The sequence below is a fragment of the Psammomys obesus genome, unplaced genomic scaffold (assembly GCF_907164565.1).
Source record: "Psammomys obesus unplaced genomic scaffold, mPsaObe1.curated_primary_1811, whole genome shotgun sequence".
Taxonomy (NCBI): domain Eukaryota; kingdom Metazoa; phylum Chordata; class Mammalia; order Rodentia; family Muridae; genus Psammomys; species Psammomys obesus.
This window is the reverse complement of record NW_026591598.1, coordinates 18557817-18576207: the sequence shown is the minus strand read 5'-3', so window position 1 is coordinate 18576207 and position 18391 is coordinate 18557817. Positions and strand designations below refer to the sequence as shown.

The window sequence follows — 18391 nt, the reverse complement described above, 5'->3', positions numbered from 1 at the left end:
CCCCCCCAAATTTAGGCAGCCTGCATCCACAGACAGTGAAGAACTCTCCTCTTCTAAGATCTATTTCCAGGAGAGTCTAAGCTGAACGATTGGACCCTCAGGGAGTGCTTACTCAGTGTGTACAGGAAGCTAGGAGAGGGTGAAAGATATAAGGAATGAATGGTTGGAGGCCCTGAGGGAGGAGAATTTGAAATGACGGTAGCGTTCAAAGTCCTGGCCCTTGTGGTCTACCCTGAACATGAGAGCACAGTGCCGGGAGAGCCTCCTTTCTTTCTCCCTCATTCTGACCTGGAGTAGAGGATTCTTGGGGGAATAGTCTGACTACATGGTTTGTTGAAGTCTAGTCTTCCCTGCCAGAGCTCTGCACACTAAAGCCATGTGTCCAGCCAGCTATGTTCGGAGGGGGGATGGTTGAGCTTACTGTGGTGGCTTCAGTGGATGAGGCCCTTCTCCAGGGACAACAAGGCACAAATACCTCCCATCCCACCCACTTCTTGAAGGAGTAGGACGTGGGGGCACAGGCAGGACCTGGAGGGAGGGCTGGGGCCCCTGCCAGTCAGGGCACCATGTGCCACCACTTGAAGGCGAAGGGCTTCCTGCGCACGTTGGTGCCACAGTGAACCTCCCCCAGGAACTTGTGGTAAGCAGAGATGTCATCGATGAAGGTGCAGGCAAGGCCCAGAGGCTCCAGCAGGCCCCGGACGTGGGTCTCCAGGCAGCACTCCTCCTCCACCTGGGGCCCGAAAGGCTTGGGGATGCCCAGGTCCTTGTCCAGCACGATCATGTTCACCTGGGAGGGGAGCGAATGTTTGGGGAGCAGGTTTGCGTATGGGTGTCAAGCCTCTGTTACAGCCCTATGCAGGGAGTGTTATCCGGATCCTTCTTTAGAGGTGGGGAAACTGAGGCACAGATTTTGAGGTATGCCCGATTTGTGCTGTGACATTTTGCAAAGTACTTTCCGATCTCTTAAAATAAAGGGTCTGGGGACCTAGCAGGTAACGGAGGTTCTCATAGAGGGCAAGTGCCAGAGAGGTGAGGACACAGAGCAATTCAGCCAGGTACTTCTGGAGCTGGTTGGTTCTACCGTGCTGGGTGTGGCATGAGGGCCTGGGCTGGAGTCCCTCATGTCAGGGAAGAAAGTCTCACCATGTTAGGGAAGAAAGCCCTGGCCTGATGGTCTTCATCCATCTTGAACAGAGCTGGCAGGTCAATGATGTCCCTCTCAGTCAGTGCCAGCTCCTTCTTAAGGATGTCACGGTTCCAGTCCAGGCAGCGCTGGGGGAGGGGAGAAAAGGAAGGAGGTCTAGGTCCTCTCCATGCATGGCTTCTGGTTGATTCATCAGTCTCTGCAGGACCCCCTGGGCCCAGATTTTTTGCCTCTGTTGCTCTCCTTGTGGAGCTCCTGTCCCCTCCAGATCTTTCTATCTCCCCCTTCTTCCATAAGATTACCTGCACTCTGCCCAAAGTTTGGCTATGAGCCTCAGCATCTGCTTTGATACCCTGCAGGGTAGAGTCTTTCTTTCAGGGTAGGGGCCCTCTGTGGAAGGCTCCTGTACTGTTTCCTGTTTTCTCCCTCTTCTGATGTCCACCCCGTTTGCCTTTCTGAGTGAGGATTGAGCATCTTCCCTAGGATCCTCCCTGTTGTTTAGGACTATAGATCTTAGAATGTTTATCCTACTATTATACAGCTAATATCCACTTATACTGAGTATATACCGTGTGTGTCTTTCTGCTTCTGGGTTATCTCACTCAGGATAATGGTCCATTTTCAAAAGTGACTTGAGGCCCAGCTACAAATAAACAGCAAACACTGGACTCCTACTAATGCCTGCTATTCTAGCTACACCCCCAAGCTCTGTTAGCCTATCCACACACCCCCCCAAAAAACTTGAACTTTACAGAAGAGAATTGCTAGCAGCTGAGCTCACCTAGCGACTGGCGGACCTGACAGCCATGTAACTGTTAACTGTAACATACACAGAGCATAAACAGACGGGATTCAGCACAGTCCTCGCTGAAAACCAGACAAACTTCAGTGGCAGAGGCCCAGGTGACCTGGTAGGACTGTGTCCTCCTGTTTACTCAGCTAATGAGGGAAGCGGGGAGGGGTCTGCTCTCCTGGGCTGTCGGTCACTGCTCCTATGGTCTTTGCAAAGATCAAGTGCCTGGCTTTTTGATACTCTGCTGCTCCAGAGCTCTTATTATGGAGTGCGGGGGTGTGTCTTTGTTTCTCACAGGGATCATGGAGAGAGAGAGATCAGTACACTCAGTGAGGCGTTGGTTCAGCTTCAATGGGCCCTGTGTAGCTGCCTACCTTCCCCGCTGCCGAGGCCAGGCTGTACCAGGTTCTGTGACCTTCAGGTAAGAGCTAATTGGTGGTCCCTTGCCACTTCCTCCCACCTCAGTGATTAAACCAGGGTTTTACAGTGATTTAGGATTAAGCAAACTGATGCTCAGAAAAGCCCTGTCTACAGTAATCAGTTCAGCTTGAACGGAGTCAGAGTGAGATGCAAGCTCTTGTCCAAACGCTTCAGGGCATCTAAGAGCTCTGCTTTTGAGGATGGGGTGAGGCTTTGAACCTCTGCAGCTATGACAGCACCTGCACATACCAACCGACACAGAGCTGTTCAGGCTGTGCCTGAAGTCCACACAGTAGCAGGGCTTTGGGTTGGAATAAACATTGAATAAACTCTGCCTGACCCTGTGTTGACACTCCAGCCCTCCCCCCTCACTGCCATTGCCCGACTCGGCTGCCTACTACAACCCGCATCCTGATAGCATGAGAAAGGCAGGTTCAAAAGATAAGATGGCCACCTCTGGACAACTGCGTTCCCAAGTCTCCTGCTGGGCTTGCAGCTCCTTGAGCCCTCTGTCCCTGTCAGCACAGAGGCACAGCAAGCAAAGCCATCAGGTGCTCCTGGAGGTCCCCCTGGGCCAAAGCCCCAAGCCTCTGACCTTTCTCCATAGAAGCAGCCTCTGCCAGGACAGGCAGATGTGCACCCGGACCCTGCCGCCCCCTCCCACCCCTCACCCCACCCCTGCCCCCTCACCCTCCCATCCCCCACCCCCGCACCTGGAAGTACTGATTTTCCTGCATGAGGCTCTCATTGGACAGGATCTTGTTGATGGTGATGCGTTTGCTGCTCATGCCCCCCAGGCCTGTTATGGGGTCAGAGGATGACAGTAAATCTTAGCTGCTTGGGGTGGGGGTGGGGGTGGAGGGTAATCTCCTTCTACCCAGGGAAAAAACATGCATTTCTCACTCCATGTCTCCTAAGCCAGGAAGCCTGTAGGCATCTTGCTCTCTCTGGCAGGAAGAGCAGACACCTGGGTGTCCTATTTGAATGTTACTTGCTGACCAGGGTCAGACACCCTGCCCTGGAGAGAGCCTGCCTTTGACTCCAGCACCACAGCTCGGAGGCTTTAGGTCAGATAGTGACACCGAGTGCCCATGCCAGGGCTGGCAGCTAGGGCCTCATATACACTAGATAAGCAGCAGCCCTAGTAGTCAATCTCTTAAATGCTTAATGTGCATTAACTTAGCGGTCTTCCCGTGTCCCCGTGAGGCAGCTACCGCTGTTAAAGGTGAGGAAACTGAGCCATAGAGGCTCCATGATTCTTGAAAGCTTCCCTTCACTTTCCCTTCACAGCCCGACAGCAGCCCTGTGAACCCATATCTTTGTTTAAAATTTATTCCTTTTAATTTTTTGGATAGGGTCTCTGTAGCGTGGGTTGGCCGCCTGTGCCTCCCGAGTGCTAAGACCATTATACATTATTTTCGCTCGATCCTGGAAGAGCTTCCAGCTCTCTACACATCCCAGACTTGTGGCCCTGCAGCAGCAAAGTGACCAGAGCCAGGGAACCTTGTGCCTGAGCTGCCACCTGCGTCCCTATGACATTGATACCTCTAGCCGTGGGGTGTGTGTGTGGGCAGCAAGTTTAAGATAGAAATAGAGCTTCTAGAGAGCCGAGCCTCATGCCTGCCAACCCAGGACAAACTTGACATCAGGAGGCTAGCACCAAAGGATGGCAGTCTTTTTTTTTTTTTTTTTTTTTTTAAATGGGAGGTGGGAGTTTCTGTTTCTGGAGACAGTGTTTTCTTTTTGTAACAGGTCTGGCTGTCCTGGAACTTGCTTTGTAGACCAGGCTGTCCTCGAACTCAGAGATTTACCTGCTTCTGTCTCTCGAGTGCTGGGATTAAAGGTGTGTGCCACCACTGCCGAGTTATAATAAAAAAGATGTAACACAAAAAAACACAAAAGAACCTAGCGTGGGAAGTACATCTCATTCAGTCTGTCTCCCTAGCCTGCCCGGCTAGGATGGCAGTCTTAAGTGGACCGGTCCTTGACACCGGCAACACTTTCAGTTCCACTCCACGGACACGGAGGACAACCTATAAGCATTAGCCAGGGGACTGTGAGTTTCAGGATACTAGCCACAGATGTGGCAAAAAGTAATTTAAGGAAAAAAAAATGCTGAGTGGGTCAGAGACAGTAATGATTGTTATTGAACACTGTAACAGCCTGGATGGTAAAAGGTGAAGATGACGAATATGGAATATGTTATGTATATTTTACCACAGTAAGGGAGCACAGGGGTGCTGTGGCCTCCCTCACCCTGCTGGCTGGCGGCTTTCCCTAGCTGATTCTCTTTCTCATGATTAATTCAAGCGCAAAACTCATCCCTGGGGCTGCCCCACTTAGGAGGGAGATGAAGACTCTCTCCAGGCTGTGCAGAGGCACGGTATCAGCAGAAACCAGTTTCCTTCCTGTGCCGCCAGCATCAGCACTGTTTCTCTCCCCTCCTTACTTTACTGGGGGTGAGGGAGAGGGCTGGCAGAAGGGGAAGTGGCTTGGTCTAAGAGTGTAAGACCACTGGCTTCCATCCCATTGCTTTGAAAACACAAGCTCCTGGGTGCTGATCACGTGGCAGTCTGGGTCCTTTGCTCCCTCTCCAAGACTGGTCCTTTTGAGACCGGGTCACATGACCTTGAAGTTAGGACTCTTCTGCTTTCATCTGGCAGTGCTAGGATTGCAGGCAAGCACTACCAGGCCTGGGTCCTGCAGCGCTGGGGATTGAACCCAGGACTTTGTGCATGCTAGGCAAGCGCTCTACCAACTCTGCAACTGCAGCCATGTGTGCTCTTTGGTTTGGGTTTGGTGGTGGAGCTGGGTGGGCAAAGACAAGGTCCTCCTGAGGGCCCTGTGGGGCTGCCTGTCAAGGGCTCGTGACCACTCACCCTTGAACATGACGGCCTCCCCGTGGCCTTCCTTCTGCTTCTCTCGGAAGAGCTGGTAGCAGGCTGAGGTGCTGGCCATGAGCAGCCGAAATTCCTGCAAGAGATGCCCCAGTGGGTGGTACATTGTCAGGAGGGGAAGGTGGCCAGGACCCCAGAGGGGCAGCAATTACTTGCCACCGGCTTCCTGAGAGGGTCTGTCTGTCTTAGGACCATGTCTCTTTCTGATCCTGGGCAGCAGCAGCATGTCAAGAACATGGCCTGGAAGGGCGGGGCTACTCCAAAGGGACAGTGGTTTGCAGAGAACCTGAGGATGCACGCTGGCAGCCAGTCCTTTCCTTTTCCTTTCAAAAGCTCACACCAGGCCCAGGTGCTTCTCTCTCTCTCTCTCTCTCTCTCTCTCTCTCTCTCTCTGTCTCTCTCTCTCCCTCCCTCCCTCTGCCTTGGTCATGATGTCTCTTCTCAGCAATAGTGGCTAAGTCAGAGGGGAGGGGGGAAGCAGAAGTGGATTCCTGGTGTTACTGGCCAGCCAGCTTAACCAATTGGTGAGCTCCAGGATTAGTGAGAGACTCAAAAAGCAAGATGGTGCTTAATTGACCATCTTACTAGACAGCAACACCCCCACTCACCCACCTCAGGAACATGTACATACAATGCACAGCAATATATATTTTTATATTGCTTACACGTGGAAATATTGATCTTCTGGACTTGTGGGTTAGAAGTTGCCTGCCCGTAGCCACAGCATCATAGACCCAACTTGAGCCACTTCCTTCTTCCTCCAGACCCCACGCTCTGCTGGTAAGTCCAGGCAGTGCATGGATTCTTGGCTGTGAATTCACTCTACTCTTGGGAATCAGCTTACCTTTTTGCCTGGGATAGGGATGAAGGTCATAAACTCATCCACGTGGCCTACAGTAAGCCAGTCGGAGTAGAGTTCCACAGGCGCCTGCACCTGCTGGGCCTGCAGAAAGTCCCGGACCACCTTGGTCATCCTCCTGCCTCCAGACCTAGGGCAGGGTTGGAGAAGAGGAGCAGGTTACCCTTGTGCCCCTGCACCAGAGCACCCCCCCCCGCCCCAGGATGCATCTGGAGCCCAGGCCAGATCTGGGTGGTACCAGCAAGGCTGAGACCCTGGTTCAGGCAGAAGGCATGAACCTAGGCTGAAAGAGTAATTGAGCACTGTCACACTCAACTCCTGAGCTATGAGCTCAGGAGTTTGTCCGTGAGCAGCTGAGGCAGCCTCCATGCCTACTGTGGACTTGATGTGTCTGTGACTCCCAACATCTTCTGGGAGGCAGGGCAAGGGCTCCGCACTCCACTGAGGGACAGGAAGTAGCTGCTGAGTGCATGAGTGACCACCGAGTTGGGAGAGGGTGGGCTAATGGTCATTACCCACGTCCTGTAGATAGAACATTCCATGCGGGTCAGAGGGACTTGATGCTCAAATCCTGGGTGACCTCAGGTTCCAGGTGGCTCACTTTCTCCCAGTAACTATTTAGGTCAAAGCAGAAACTGCCTTTTCATTGGCTGGGCAGAGAGTACGGCTATTGTGGACAGCCGATGGAGCCAGGGACTCAGGCCTGTGAGGTTGGGCCATGCCTTGTTTCTCCTCTTTCATTTATAGTCAGCCCCCAGTCTCCACTCTCCTCTGCCAGTGTGCCTTTGGTAGGCTCCCACACCCCTTCCCCACCTGGCCTACACCTCACCACATACCCTCCCAAAGCATTGTGGAAGGGGATATGTCTCCCTTAGGTGCACTCCAGACACAAAACCCCCTCAAGAGACAGTCATGCCCCTGTGCCTGCCACCCCTAGACCTGCCCTGGGTTATCTTACAGTGGGAAACTGCTCCCGATGAGGATCCGGCCAAGCGGGTACGTCTTGCCATTCACAGTCACTGGGGGACTGACCTCCAGATTCCCGAAGGAGTCAAGGCTGGTGACAGTCTCAAAGAGGGGCTCCCGGGTCACGTAGCCGAAATCTGGGCCCTGGGCAAAGAGAGGGCACACACCTGCCTTTAGCCTGCTACAGCCGGGATGCCCCTTTCCCAGCAGCCATCCTCTGGTGACAACCCTTGTGCCACCTGCAGTCTGTGGATCTGGAGTCGCAGCCTTAAGGACGGCTGTTACCCGAGGCGGCTCATTGCCACCAGGGAGTCTGAGTAAGTGCCGACGCCGTGTTGGAGTGAGTGTGGGTCTGATGTTCGTGCATGCCATCTCTGACTGGGTCCTGCTCCCTAGGCACGGGCACCCAGGGTGATATCAAGATCTGGCCCCCTGTTCTGTTGTTCTTCCTGGCCATCTCAGAATTTCCCTAAACCTCAGTTTCTATTTCTGTGAGTGGGCTTCCAACTAGGAGGCCACGGGCCTCTTAGTAGCGGTCTGATGATCCCCCAGGGATTTGCTAGAGAGAGAGAGCTCTGTGCATCCTGACCCACTGTGAATGGCTTCTTCTGGCATCTCCCTACAAAGAACTCAGGGTCACACGACTTGCGTTGGCCAATGAAACATGAGCAAGATGAGAGGTTGGCCAGTGCTCTGGCTTGTGTCTGCTCACTTTCTCTCTTTCCCATACTAGGAGAAAGGCAGTTCTCAGCCAGGCTGTACCATCGCTCTAGAATGAGGCTGCAGAGACACAGCGCACCATCAGGCTGTGAACAGCAGCAGAGACTGGCTGCTGTCAGTCGATACGGTTTGGGCCTTGTTTGTCACTGCAGCCTTACCGACAGCTGACTGATCCACTCATCCCTTACCCATCCAAACAACTGTACCTGTCCATCAATCCCACAGTCAGCCTCTTGGTCCTTAGTATATAGCACTTCAGTAAAGTGGATTTTGTGGGCAAGAAGGGAAGATTCCCACCCGTCCCTAGATTTTAAGATTTCTTATATATATACATTAATTCTTTTTTGATAAAAAATATATATTTTTGGGAGTTTGGGACCTTGTTTGGGAGTTTATACTAGAGCAGGGAGTAGCTTTCCTGACCTAAAAAAACCAAACCAACTAACCCAAGAACGCTGTGTGGTAGGCGGATGTGGCTTATGCTGCCTCAGCTAAGAGGCTCAAGGGACAGGCACGCCCTCAATGGCATCAGGAGCTTAGCGCTTTCTCGCCTGGGCCCCCTCCTTGGCCATGTGTGAGCTGGCCCCAGGTGGCAGCTAGAACTTTACGGCATCACACAGACTGGCAGGCACGCAGCACAAAGCCGGTCCTGGCCTGGTCTCCGGGAACAATGCAAGCCGGCCGGGCCTTGGTCCCAGGCCAGTCTGGAACACTAAAGACAGGTGGAGCCCAGGGGAAGAGAAAGGACAGGGCTGTGGGCTCCGTTCTTATTGCTGCTGCCTGTGGTAGCTGTGGGGTGGTCAATTTGATGGGTCCCTCCTCCAGTGACAGGGAAAATGAGCAGTACCCCCAGATGGAGGCCCGCAGAGGGCAGCCTCCAGGCTGGGGCAGTGAAACCAGACCATGATGGCCACTGATCAGGCACAGAATTGATGCCTTCTGCATGTCTCTGATTGAGTAACAACCTTGGGCGACATCTTCCTGTTTTACGGGGGCTCACTGAGGCTCACGAAAGTCCAGAAGCCTGCCCAAGGTCCCCTTTCTGACATGGGAGTGCTGTACAGGCCATGTTCCTCCGTCACTCCGGAATGAGGCTCACACACTGCTTCTGCCACCTCTCCAGAGGGGACCTGGGCAGGTTACCTCTGGCTGGCCTGACATCTATTGCAGAGTCTGTCCCTCATGGGACAGCCAGATCTGCTGCTGTCTCTATAACATGCTCCACACGAACTTCTGGCTCAAACTGAAGGGTGAGGAGGCAGAGAGGCACATTTCAGTCCCCCACACGGCTTGAGGCCACAAAGTGGGGGTGATACGGCCTCCTGGGATGGTGAGGGGTCAAATTGCTGTAATAAGCCCTACTGAGACTCACATCAAATAGTTCCAATGAGTGCTTAAATCTGCAGATGCTTGTCTTGCCTCTTGGAAACTTACTTAGCTATAAGTTGGAGGGTGGGGCAGCAGCAGGAGTCAAGGCCTCTGGACCCAAGCCTTGCTCTGCCTCTCATGGTTCTCATTTCTCACAAGGCACTGTCCCAGTTTAGAGAATGCATCGGACCTCAGGGCCCACTGACTCATCTTGCAGATGAGAAAACAGAGGCCCTGAGTGGAAGAATAGTTATCTTTGGGTACCACACATCACCTGACCACGCTGTCCTCTAAAGGTCCCCATTGTCATCCCCACGTGTCCCTTATCATCTCACCAGGAGCTGCTTAATGGGAAAGTCCTTCAGGTTTCCATCTCGAGGGGAGTCCAGCACCACTGGGAAGCCTTTGTGGGGTGCTTCAATGTAGCCAAACTCTATTTCATCCTGTGGTGGGGGGGGGATAAGGAGAGCTGTTAACTATAGCAGCACCCAGAGGTGTCTGGGAAGTGATGGAGGGGGGGTGTAATCCCATTTCTCAGGAGGCAGAGGCAGGAGGCTGGAGAGTATCAGGCCAGCCTCAGCTACGTATTGAGAACCTGTTCTTTTGTTTGTTTGTTTTTGTCTTTGAGACAGGTTTCTCTGTGTATCCTTGGCTGTCCTGGACTCTCTTTGTAGACCATGCTGGCCTCAAACTTGCAGAAATCCATCTGCCTCTGCCTCCCTGAGTACTGGGACCAAAGGTGTGTGCTACCACACCCAGCTTTACACTCTGTTTTTTTATTTTATTTTATTTTTGTTTTTTTAAAGATGCATTTGTTTATTTTATGTATATGAGTGCTCTCTCTGCATGTACAGCTGCAGGCCAAAAGGGGGCACCAGGTCCCAGTATAGATGGTTGTGAGTCACCATGTGGTTGTCAGGAATTGAACTTAGGACCTCTGTAAGAGCAGACAGTGCTCTCAACCACTGAGCCATCTCTCCAGCCCCAACCTGGCTTTTAAAAAAAGCTCAAAGCACAAAACCAGGGTTTGGGAAAGTAACCCAGGTGTAAAAAGTGCTTAGCTAACACATGAAATCCTGGGTTCAAGCCCCAGCACTTCATACTGTGAGCAGGGTGGCGTATGTGTGTGTAATCCTAGCACTTGGGAGGTGAAATGCAGGAGGATCAGAAGTTCAAATTCTATTATACACCGAGTTCCAGGACAGCCAGGGCCACACAGAGAAACCCTGTCTCAAAAGGCAAAAAAACAAGCGAACAGATAAAGTAGGCAGTATACTCCTGAAACCTCAGCGCTCAGAAGGCAGAGGCAAGAAGTTTGGGAGTGTAGGGCCAGCCTGGGCCACAGAGTGGGAATCTGGTTCAAAAATCAAAAGAGGGCCAGTGAAGTGGCTCAGCAGGTAAAGGAACTTCCTGCTGAGCCTGATGACCTGAGTTTGATCCCCCACACTCACATGGTAAAAGGAGAAAACCAACTGTTCCAAGCTCTCTTTTGACCTCCTTCATATGTGGGTTGTGATGTGTGCACAGTCCCTAATAATCAATGTCGTAAAAAGATTTATGTTTTGTTTTGTTTGTTTTTCTTTCTGAGGCCAAGTTTCTCAGTGTGTTCCTGGCTGTCCTGGAACTCACTTTGTAGACTAGGCTGGCCTCAAACTCACAGAGATCTGCCTGTCTCTGCCTCCTGAGTGCTAGGATTAAAAACATGTTTCACCACTGTTTGGCTATAATAAAAAGATTGAACACAAAAGTAACATGAATGAGCCTAGCGTCATGGTAAGTACATCTCGTTCCCAGCCTATCTCTGGTCCCTAGCTCCCCCCTAACAAGCAAATGATGGCAGGGCATCTTCCAACAGATTGCCTTTGTCCATCACAAGAGTCACCCAATTATCTCTTTGAGACACTGACCTCATTTTAAAAATATAAATACCATGTCTTTAAATTTTCCTTCCAAGACACAACCCAAACTTGTTCTGTAAATTTAGTCATAGACTGGCCCTTTTCTTTTTAGCTGCCATATAGTACTCCCCGGGAGGCCACACCAGCCCCCAAGGATGGCTACAGATGCTGAAATGTCTAGACTGCCACCAGAAGCCATGCGTGTTCTCCCAAGTCTCTGTGCACTTGAGCAGACAGAGGAGTGCACGCACACAGGCAACTGGGTACCGGGCTGTTCCCAGCAAGTCTGTTCCAGCCGGAGCCCTTGCTGCATCCCGCCCCTGGGACCCCTCCCCTGGATCCGGTGGCCACCCACGGGCCCCTCACCTGGATCCAGCGGTCCCCGCGATTCATGTACTGGAAACAAACTTTCAGTTCGCAGTTGGTTTTCTCTACCAGGTTCTTGACCTCTTTGAGGAACAGGTAATTGTCCTTCATGCTGAGGAGCGTCAAGAAGAGGAGGGCAGGAGGAAGAGTGAGGGGGGACCAGTGCCACTGCTGCTGGCCCTCTGGACTGGGTTGTGCTGATAAGGAAGGACCCCATCTGTATCCACAGCTACTTTGTAAAGACCACTGGGGCCATGGGCCACATAACCCCACCCTCTTATACAGTTTTGTCAAGGTCACTAATAATAAGAGTAAGAACGGACCTCTCACCCCATAGGCTCAAGGCCCTAATTCTTTCTCCCTAGATTTTAGAAAGTGGTATGCCTGGAACATGGGAGACCCTGGCATGAAGGGTGGGGATGGGCAGACTGTCCCTTCTGGAACTGTCAGTTACACACATGTAGAAAATTCTTGTCCTCCCTCCTCATCTTGCTGCGCTAAGTAATCACATATTAGACACTCAGTAAAATTTTGCTGAATGAGTGAGCAAAAATGAGTGAGCCAGGTACCACTGCGAGGCGGGAACCTAGCCCCACAAAGTAGAGGGCTGAAGAGTGAGAAGGGAAAGGGGAAAGATGGCACCCAGCCTGAGCCAGGACAAAGGCATCGATGCAGAGGCATCATCTTAGCCCTCACAGCAAGACTGGCGTATGTGTGTTTCAGGGAAACCGAGTCACCGAGAGGCCACCTAAACTGTTGCAGGTCATAGAGCTGCTAAATGGTGGAGACAGGAAATGGATTTAGGTCAGTCTGACCCGGAAGCCCATTTCCTCACCACCCTGCCACACTGCCTGTGTGGACCATCCCTAACCCTTACCAGCACACAAACACTGACACGGGAGGCAGGATGTTGGGGGTCATAATCCATGGAGCAATCCGGAACACCACAGTGTCTGTGAAGATGGGTGTCAGCGGGATGCCCTGGGCGTGGGAGAGAGGAGGAGCACCAGAGAGTCACATTGGGTACTGTGGTCCCCTCTCGGTGGGCTGACAACAGTACATTTACTGAGCACCTACTGTGTGCTAGGAGCTGTGGCAAGGATTATTTAAATGGGTATGTGTGGGTTTGGGTTTCTGCGTGTATATGTGTGCAGGCGCCCATGATGGCCAGAAGAGGGTCCCAGATCCCCTGGAGGTGGCGTTACATGCCGATGTGAGCTGCCCATATGTGGGTGTTGGGGAATGAGCTCCACTTTTTTGGAAGATCAGCAAGCGCTCCTAACTGCTGAGCCACCTCTCCAGCTCCACACACCAGGGATTCCTGCAGTATCAACCCATTCCCGGGGTAGATGGTACTACAATCCTTACTTTGCAGACGGGGAAACTAAGTCACAGGACCGTAAAGTCCATGGTTAGGAAGGTTTCGCTCCTATCCTCGAAGTTCCCAGGTCTGAGGCAGGGACGTACATCGCTGCACAGGGGAGGCCTGCAGCTCTCACCTCGGCCATGTACTCGAGCAGACTGACGTGGATGGAAACCAGGCCCGAGAAGCTCTCGTCGGGGAAGCGGAGGCCTTCCACGAAGAACAGCAGCTCCGCAGAGCCGCCCGTGTACTTCACCACGTGGTAGAGTTTCTGCCGGCCCAGGATGTGGATGTAGCGCTGGCCGAAGAACGGGTCTGTGGAGGGGGGTGGGCCACGTTAGGACCCTCTCCCATTAGGAGAGGAGCCCATTCGGTCAGGGAGCTCCCAGACGGGGGCAAGGGGCAGAGTGACTTGACTTTTAGACACAGAGAGAAAAGCACAAATGGAAAACACCACAGGACGGTGCAAGCTGGTCATTGCCATAGTCTTGGCGTGCCGTGTGCCGGCTGGTTTCTGGCTTCCTCATCTGGAAAATGAGCTGCTGTGGGAATGGCGTGTAGGAAATGAGTGCAGACCGGAACGGCATGGCTAGCGTAGCATGGAGGTGTTATTCCCATTTTACAGAGGAGGAAACAGGCTCAGAAAGCAGAGACGGCTGGGCAGGGCCTCCAATTCATGTCTAATTCCAAATGCCAAGTTCCTATCCTCTTGGTGTGAATACAACAGGAGTGTGCTGTTTGTTTGAGAAATTCTCTGTACCGCGGAAGCCGTGCTGTGTGGCTCTCTGGAGGCAGGCACCCCTGCCCTGTGAAACTCCCAGCCCTTTCCAGGGCCATTTCCTTTGCCTGGAAGACGTGTGTCCTTAACCCTGTCAAGGAGTCCTTTGTGCACCCGCAGCGAGCGAGCGGGCGAGCCATGGTCTGGTGCGGGCCTTCCCCACTGCAGCCTGCACAAATGTTTGTGAGAGACGGCCCTGCCAGGCCATCTGCCTGTCTGGCACGTAATCACGTTTAATAAATGTCTGTTGAGTGAAACAACGGTTCCCATCAGCCCGTGGGAGAGATCCACAGGGGATTTCAGGGCTGGCCCAGGGCTCAAGAATTGAGTTACTTAGGCCAGCATGAGCAAAGACCTTCAGGGAGCCAAAAGTCATGGTGCAGCCTCTGTGTCTAAGAGTGGGGCTGGGCCCATGGTAAGAGAGCGGATGTGGAGGCGTCTAAGGGCAGATCTTAGACTGTTACTCAGGGCGGGGAAGGGCAGGGAGGCAGCGGAGCCTTCTGAGCAGAGGGAAGTGGCTTTAAGCCTCCCTTGTGGGGCAGCAGGGTGCCTTCGAGGATGTGTAAGGAAGAGATACTTGCATTGGCAAAGGCCCGGAGATAGGGCCCTACACAGTCCCAGAAGCAGCTTCTTTGTGCCCTGCAAAGCTGGAAGAGCAGATCAGGCTCAGCTCAGCAATTTCAACAACGATATCGGCTAATGACCAGCTCCCTAAGGGTTAGCGCACTGAACAGGACCATTCCTGGTAAACAGGGCTAAAAACTATCAAGGCCAGTGTCCCTCAAAATGCCCCGAAATGTAGGCTTGAGGCAGGACAGTGTGCTCACCTAGAGCCTGATTCTGAATGACACCATGAACAGGTCACCTCTGACTTCCCAAGTTAGAGGGACTTCAGTTCAGACCTCATTGGCAAGTTATAAACCTTCTGTGAATTCTGTTAACCTCTCAAACAAGTCACACTCAATTGCTCACAGATAGTCTCTGTGATAGTCTCTGTGTCACAGGATCACTATAGACGACACAGCATCAATGACTTTTGTAACCTTGGGAACACAGGTAACCATGGGTAACACAGCTGGGACTTCAGGGTACTGGGAGGAGAATCCAGGTGTGGTGAATGTGCCCCTTTAGGCATCACTCACCACTTTGCCAGCCAGTGCCTTCCAGATGGAAGGCACAGAAGTGGCATTTCAGCCTCCTGGAGGCGGGGCTGAACATTAAAGACGCACACACTCTGACCCTGAAGGTTCCAAGCGCCCTGTCACAGGCCAGCACAGAAAGTACATCCTTCTCACCCAGGACACCAGCTGGTGCCCTAGAACCCCGTCTCCACTTAGATCGGGTCAGGTATGTATCTGCGCTTACCCTCTGCTACCGTCAGTACCTACATGACACAGGCTGCACTTCAGCTGTGCTCATGGGAGTGATGTCAAAGCTAGAAGCCACCTGATCTTGCAGAAGCTGAAGTTATCAAGTTTCCCTCGGCTCTCACGGGGCCTGCGGCAGAGGCGGGTGGGTCTGGTGGGAGGATTCGTTCTGCCCAGCGGCTGGCGGCTTTCTCCTCCCCGTGTAGGCTGTGCTCTGTGTTTTACAAAGCATCTCTATTCAGGGCTGCTTGCTGGCAGTTTGCACCAGCTCCAGGCAGATTGAATCTCAGGCTGGAACAACATAGCTCTTGTTTCAAAGAGCCTCTATCGCTGGTCATGGTCCCCAACTTGGTGCAGGTCCTGCCACCCCTGGCATGGCTGGCTGTCCTTGCAGGCACCAACAATGTGCTTCTATTGAGTGGCCCCCAGCCACCCCTGGCCTCTCCTGAGCTCCAGTCATTTGCCCTGGTATGTGGTCTGATTTGCTACAACCTTTCCAGCTGCAATGAGACCGATAGTCTGTCTCGGCATGCCTGTGATGGAAGGGTGTCTTGGCATGACAGACGTCTGGTGCTAAAAACCAGGGAGATGCTGGACAAACGGGGACACGTTGGTTACTGTGTCCTTGTAGAAGGTAAGACTCCAATTTTAGAGATTCTGGGGAAAGCTGAGACTGGAGGAGCAAGTCTCTAGGTCTTCCAAGGAGCACTGGAGAGTTCTGTCCACCCTGACCATAATGACCACCAGTTCACATAATTCCAACCAAAGCGATAGCTACGGTTTACCGAGAGCTTTCCACGGGCCAGCTGCTTGACAGTGAGGACCCCAGTGATCTCTATGCCGGATCACAGAGGAGGCCCTCAGGGATCCCAGAGCCTAACTCCTGACCTTGTGGGGAACTGAACTGTCTCCCCCGAAGTAACATGACACATTATACACAGAATACTCTAAAACTCTGACAAAATACCCATATCTTCACATGGAAGAAAGGGATACTGGACCAAAGATTAAAATCTGTTGTCCTTTTTGCTGGGCCTTGGTGACTCAAAGTAAACCCCTCCCTCCATTGATTGTCCCTTTGATAAAAATGTAGACTCACTGGGGACAGGAATTCTTAAAGGGGTAACTGTCTAGGTCAGGGTGGCCTGTGAAAAACACTGAGGTGAGTTAACGTGGGTAGCGCCATTTCCCGGGCTGGACTCTGGACAGAATGAAAAGAAGAGAGAGCCAGGCTACTGCTGCGGCTTCCCTGCTATGGTGGACGGCAGCCTGGAACTGTGAGATGGCCTCAACCCCTTTTCTTCTAAATTGTTTTTGCCAGAGTATTTTATCAGAGGAGCAGGAACTGCAACCAAGACACCCAGAATCCACACCTAGAGGGAAACTGACTGGGGGAGCGGTCTCTGACCCAGCAGCCACCCTCCCTGCAGGATGGTGGCCGAGCTAAGACATCTAGGGGGGGATGCTCTCTTCGCCCGCTCACAGCAGGAGATCTTTCTTGCCTGCTCAGGACCCATCTCAAATGGCAAGGGAGAGGTGCGAATGGAGCCAGCCCTGAGAATACTTCTGTTAGCAAAGCGAAGAAACATTTAGAGAATGCTAGGATGTCCCTTTCAGCCACAGGTCAATGTCCAAGTCCAGGCTGGGTCCTTCCTGCCCCCTTCTGCTGCATGGCAACTCTAGGTCTCAGCCATGTACACATCTACTTCTCAGCTCCCTGGGGCAGTGGAGCCAGCCTGACTTGGGACATTCTAACCAGAGGTCAGAGTCCAGGGTGGAGCCTAAGGCTAGCATCCTAGAGTCTCTGCCTACTGGGTCTCCAACTAAGTCACTCCTTGAGGTGAGGGCCCTGCATAGTGACTTCCTGTTTGGAATGGGTCTATCCAGAAGGGTTCCCAGGGTGAGGCTCAGGGCTCTGGCCTCCAGACAGCAGGCCCCATTTGCTGGACAAACTGCAAGCATGCTTTACAGACAGGACTCTTCACGTGGGTAGATCTTAACGATTCTGCTCAAAACTCTCTGGGGGGCTGGGGATATGGTTCAGTTATAAAGTGGCTGGCCAGCAGGTACCAGACTCTGGGTTTGATCATGGGGCATGATCATGGACATGTACAGCTGTAATCCCAGCACCTAGGAGGTGGCTGCAGGAGGGTCAGAAAGTGAAGGTCACCCTCCCTCCCCTACATAGGGAGCTAGAGACCTCAGGACCCTGTCTCAACAAACAAAACAAAACCTCCGAGGTGACTCCTCACTGCACTGAAAATAAGCCACAAATCTGCCTTTGCTCCGGCCCTCCCGGCTTAGCTGGCTCACCTCTGCTCTCCAGCACAACCCACTAGCCTGGTCTTTCTGTTCTCCAAACCACTGAATGGGTCGCCTTTTCCGAACTTGCTGTGCACTGTATCTCTGCTTGGCTCGCTCCTTGCCAGCTCCTTTTCTTTGCTCCTTTTGAGTCTCATCTCAAATGTCACTTCCCAGAGAGGTCTCTCTGGCCCACCTAGCCAGTGCATCCTCTGTGCCGACAGTCTCTCGGACCTGATCTGTTCCCTCTCTTCTGACAAGCCTTCCTCACTCAGGGGGCAACTCCTCCAGGGCAGTGGGGGTGAGGGGACAGTCACGTTTGCTGAATTGGCACCCGGGTGGCTCTACAGCACAGCAGATTAGATGACCAGCTCCAACACAGAGTATGGTTCTTACATAGCGGCATCCAGGATACCCGGTCACCACCAGGACAAAGAGGGGCAGCCATGGCATCTCCAGGGACTCTTCAAAGTCAGAAATGCCAGACACCACCCGGAAGACGTGCCTATCTGGCCTTAGGTATCATAAAGGTAACAGGACCCTGACTTCAAAGGCCCTTACTTCCCTGGCCACTGGAAAGAAGTATGTAGACACAGGATCTCCTCAGGGGAGGACAGATGGGCATCTATGAATCTCTCTGTGCGCTCCACAGCCCCAGGCACCTGGGCAGGGAGAAGAGTAGTGGCTGCAAAGGTGTGTGTGCTTGCTGGGGATCACTCACTCTCCACGTAGAACACGCCCACTTTGTCCGAGTCCGACATGGAAATGTAGAGGACTATTTCATATCCGGCAGGCAGGCGGTCAGGGCCCTTGGTCCGTAGGATCATCTGAGACATGTCCTTGAGGTCTGTAGGTAGATAGAGGAGGTTACGAGAAGGGCCCTGTGGGAGCTGGTCTTAACCATTGCTTTTACTCTTCCCACCAGTACAAGGACCCTGCCTCCATCATGCATGCATCGTGGTAACTACTGAGAGACCTAAGGGATAGGTGCTTACCTCCAGCACCAGGGAGACCTGGTCAACCCTTTGGGAATTTCCTTTTGTCTAGTCTTTTTTTTTCTCATATGTAGACCAGGCTGGCCTGGAACTCACAGAGTTCCTGCTTTCTTTCTTTCTTTCTTTCTTTCTTTCTTTCTTTCTTTCTTTCTT

General features: G+C 52.6%; 1 protein-coding gene across 1 annotated transcript in view; it reads right to left on the bottom strand.

The window, feature by feature from the left end:
- Nucleotides 1-6: 6 nt before the first annotated feature.
- Padi2 (peptidyl arginine deiminase 2) overlaps nucleotides 7-18391 on the bottom strand; it is a 38659-nt gene continuing 20274 nt past the window's right edge. Inside the window, exons 6-16 of the mRNA XM_055611088.1 lie at nucleotides 17965-18090; nucleotides 12934-13112; nucleotides 12312-12415; nucleotides 11435-11546; nucleotides 9506-9613; nucleotides 7075-7226; nucleotides 6102-6246; nucleotides 5240-5333; nucleotides 3074-3159; nucleotides 1147-1275; nucleotides 7-790 (exon numbers count right to left, since the gene is read on the bottom strand). Of these exons, the coding sequence (XP_055467063.1) occupies nucleotides 557-790; nucleotides 1147-1275; nucleotides 3074-3159; nucleotides 5240-5333; nucleotides 6102-6246; nucleotides 7075-7226; nucleotides 9506-9613; nucleotides 11435-11546; nucleotides 12312-12415; nucleotides 12934-13112; nucleotides 17965-18090 (1469 nt within the window). The 3' untranslated portion in view covers nucleotides 7-556. The remainder of the gene's footprint in view (nucleotides 791-1146; nucleotides 1276-3073; nucleotides 3160-5239; nucleotides 5334-6101; nucleotides 6247-7074; nucleotides 7227-9505; nucleotides 9614-11434; nucleotides 11547-12311; nucleotides 12416-12933; nucleotides 13113-17964; nucleotides 18091-18391) is intronic.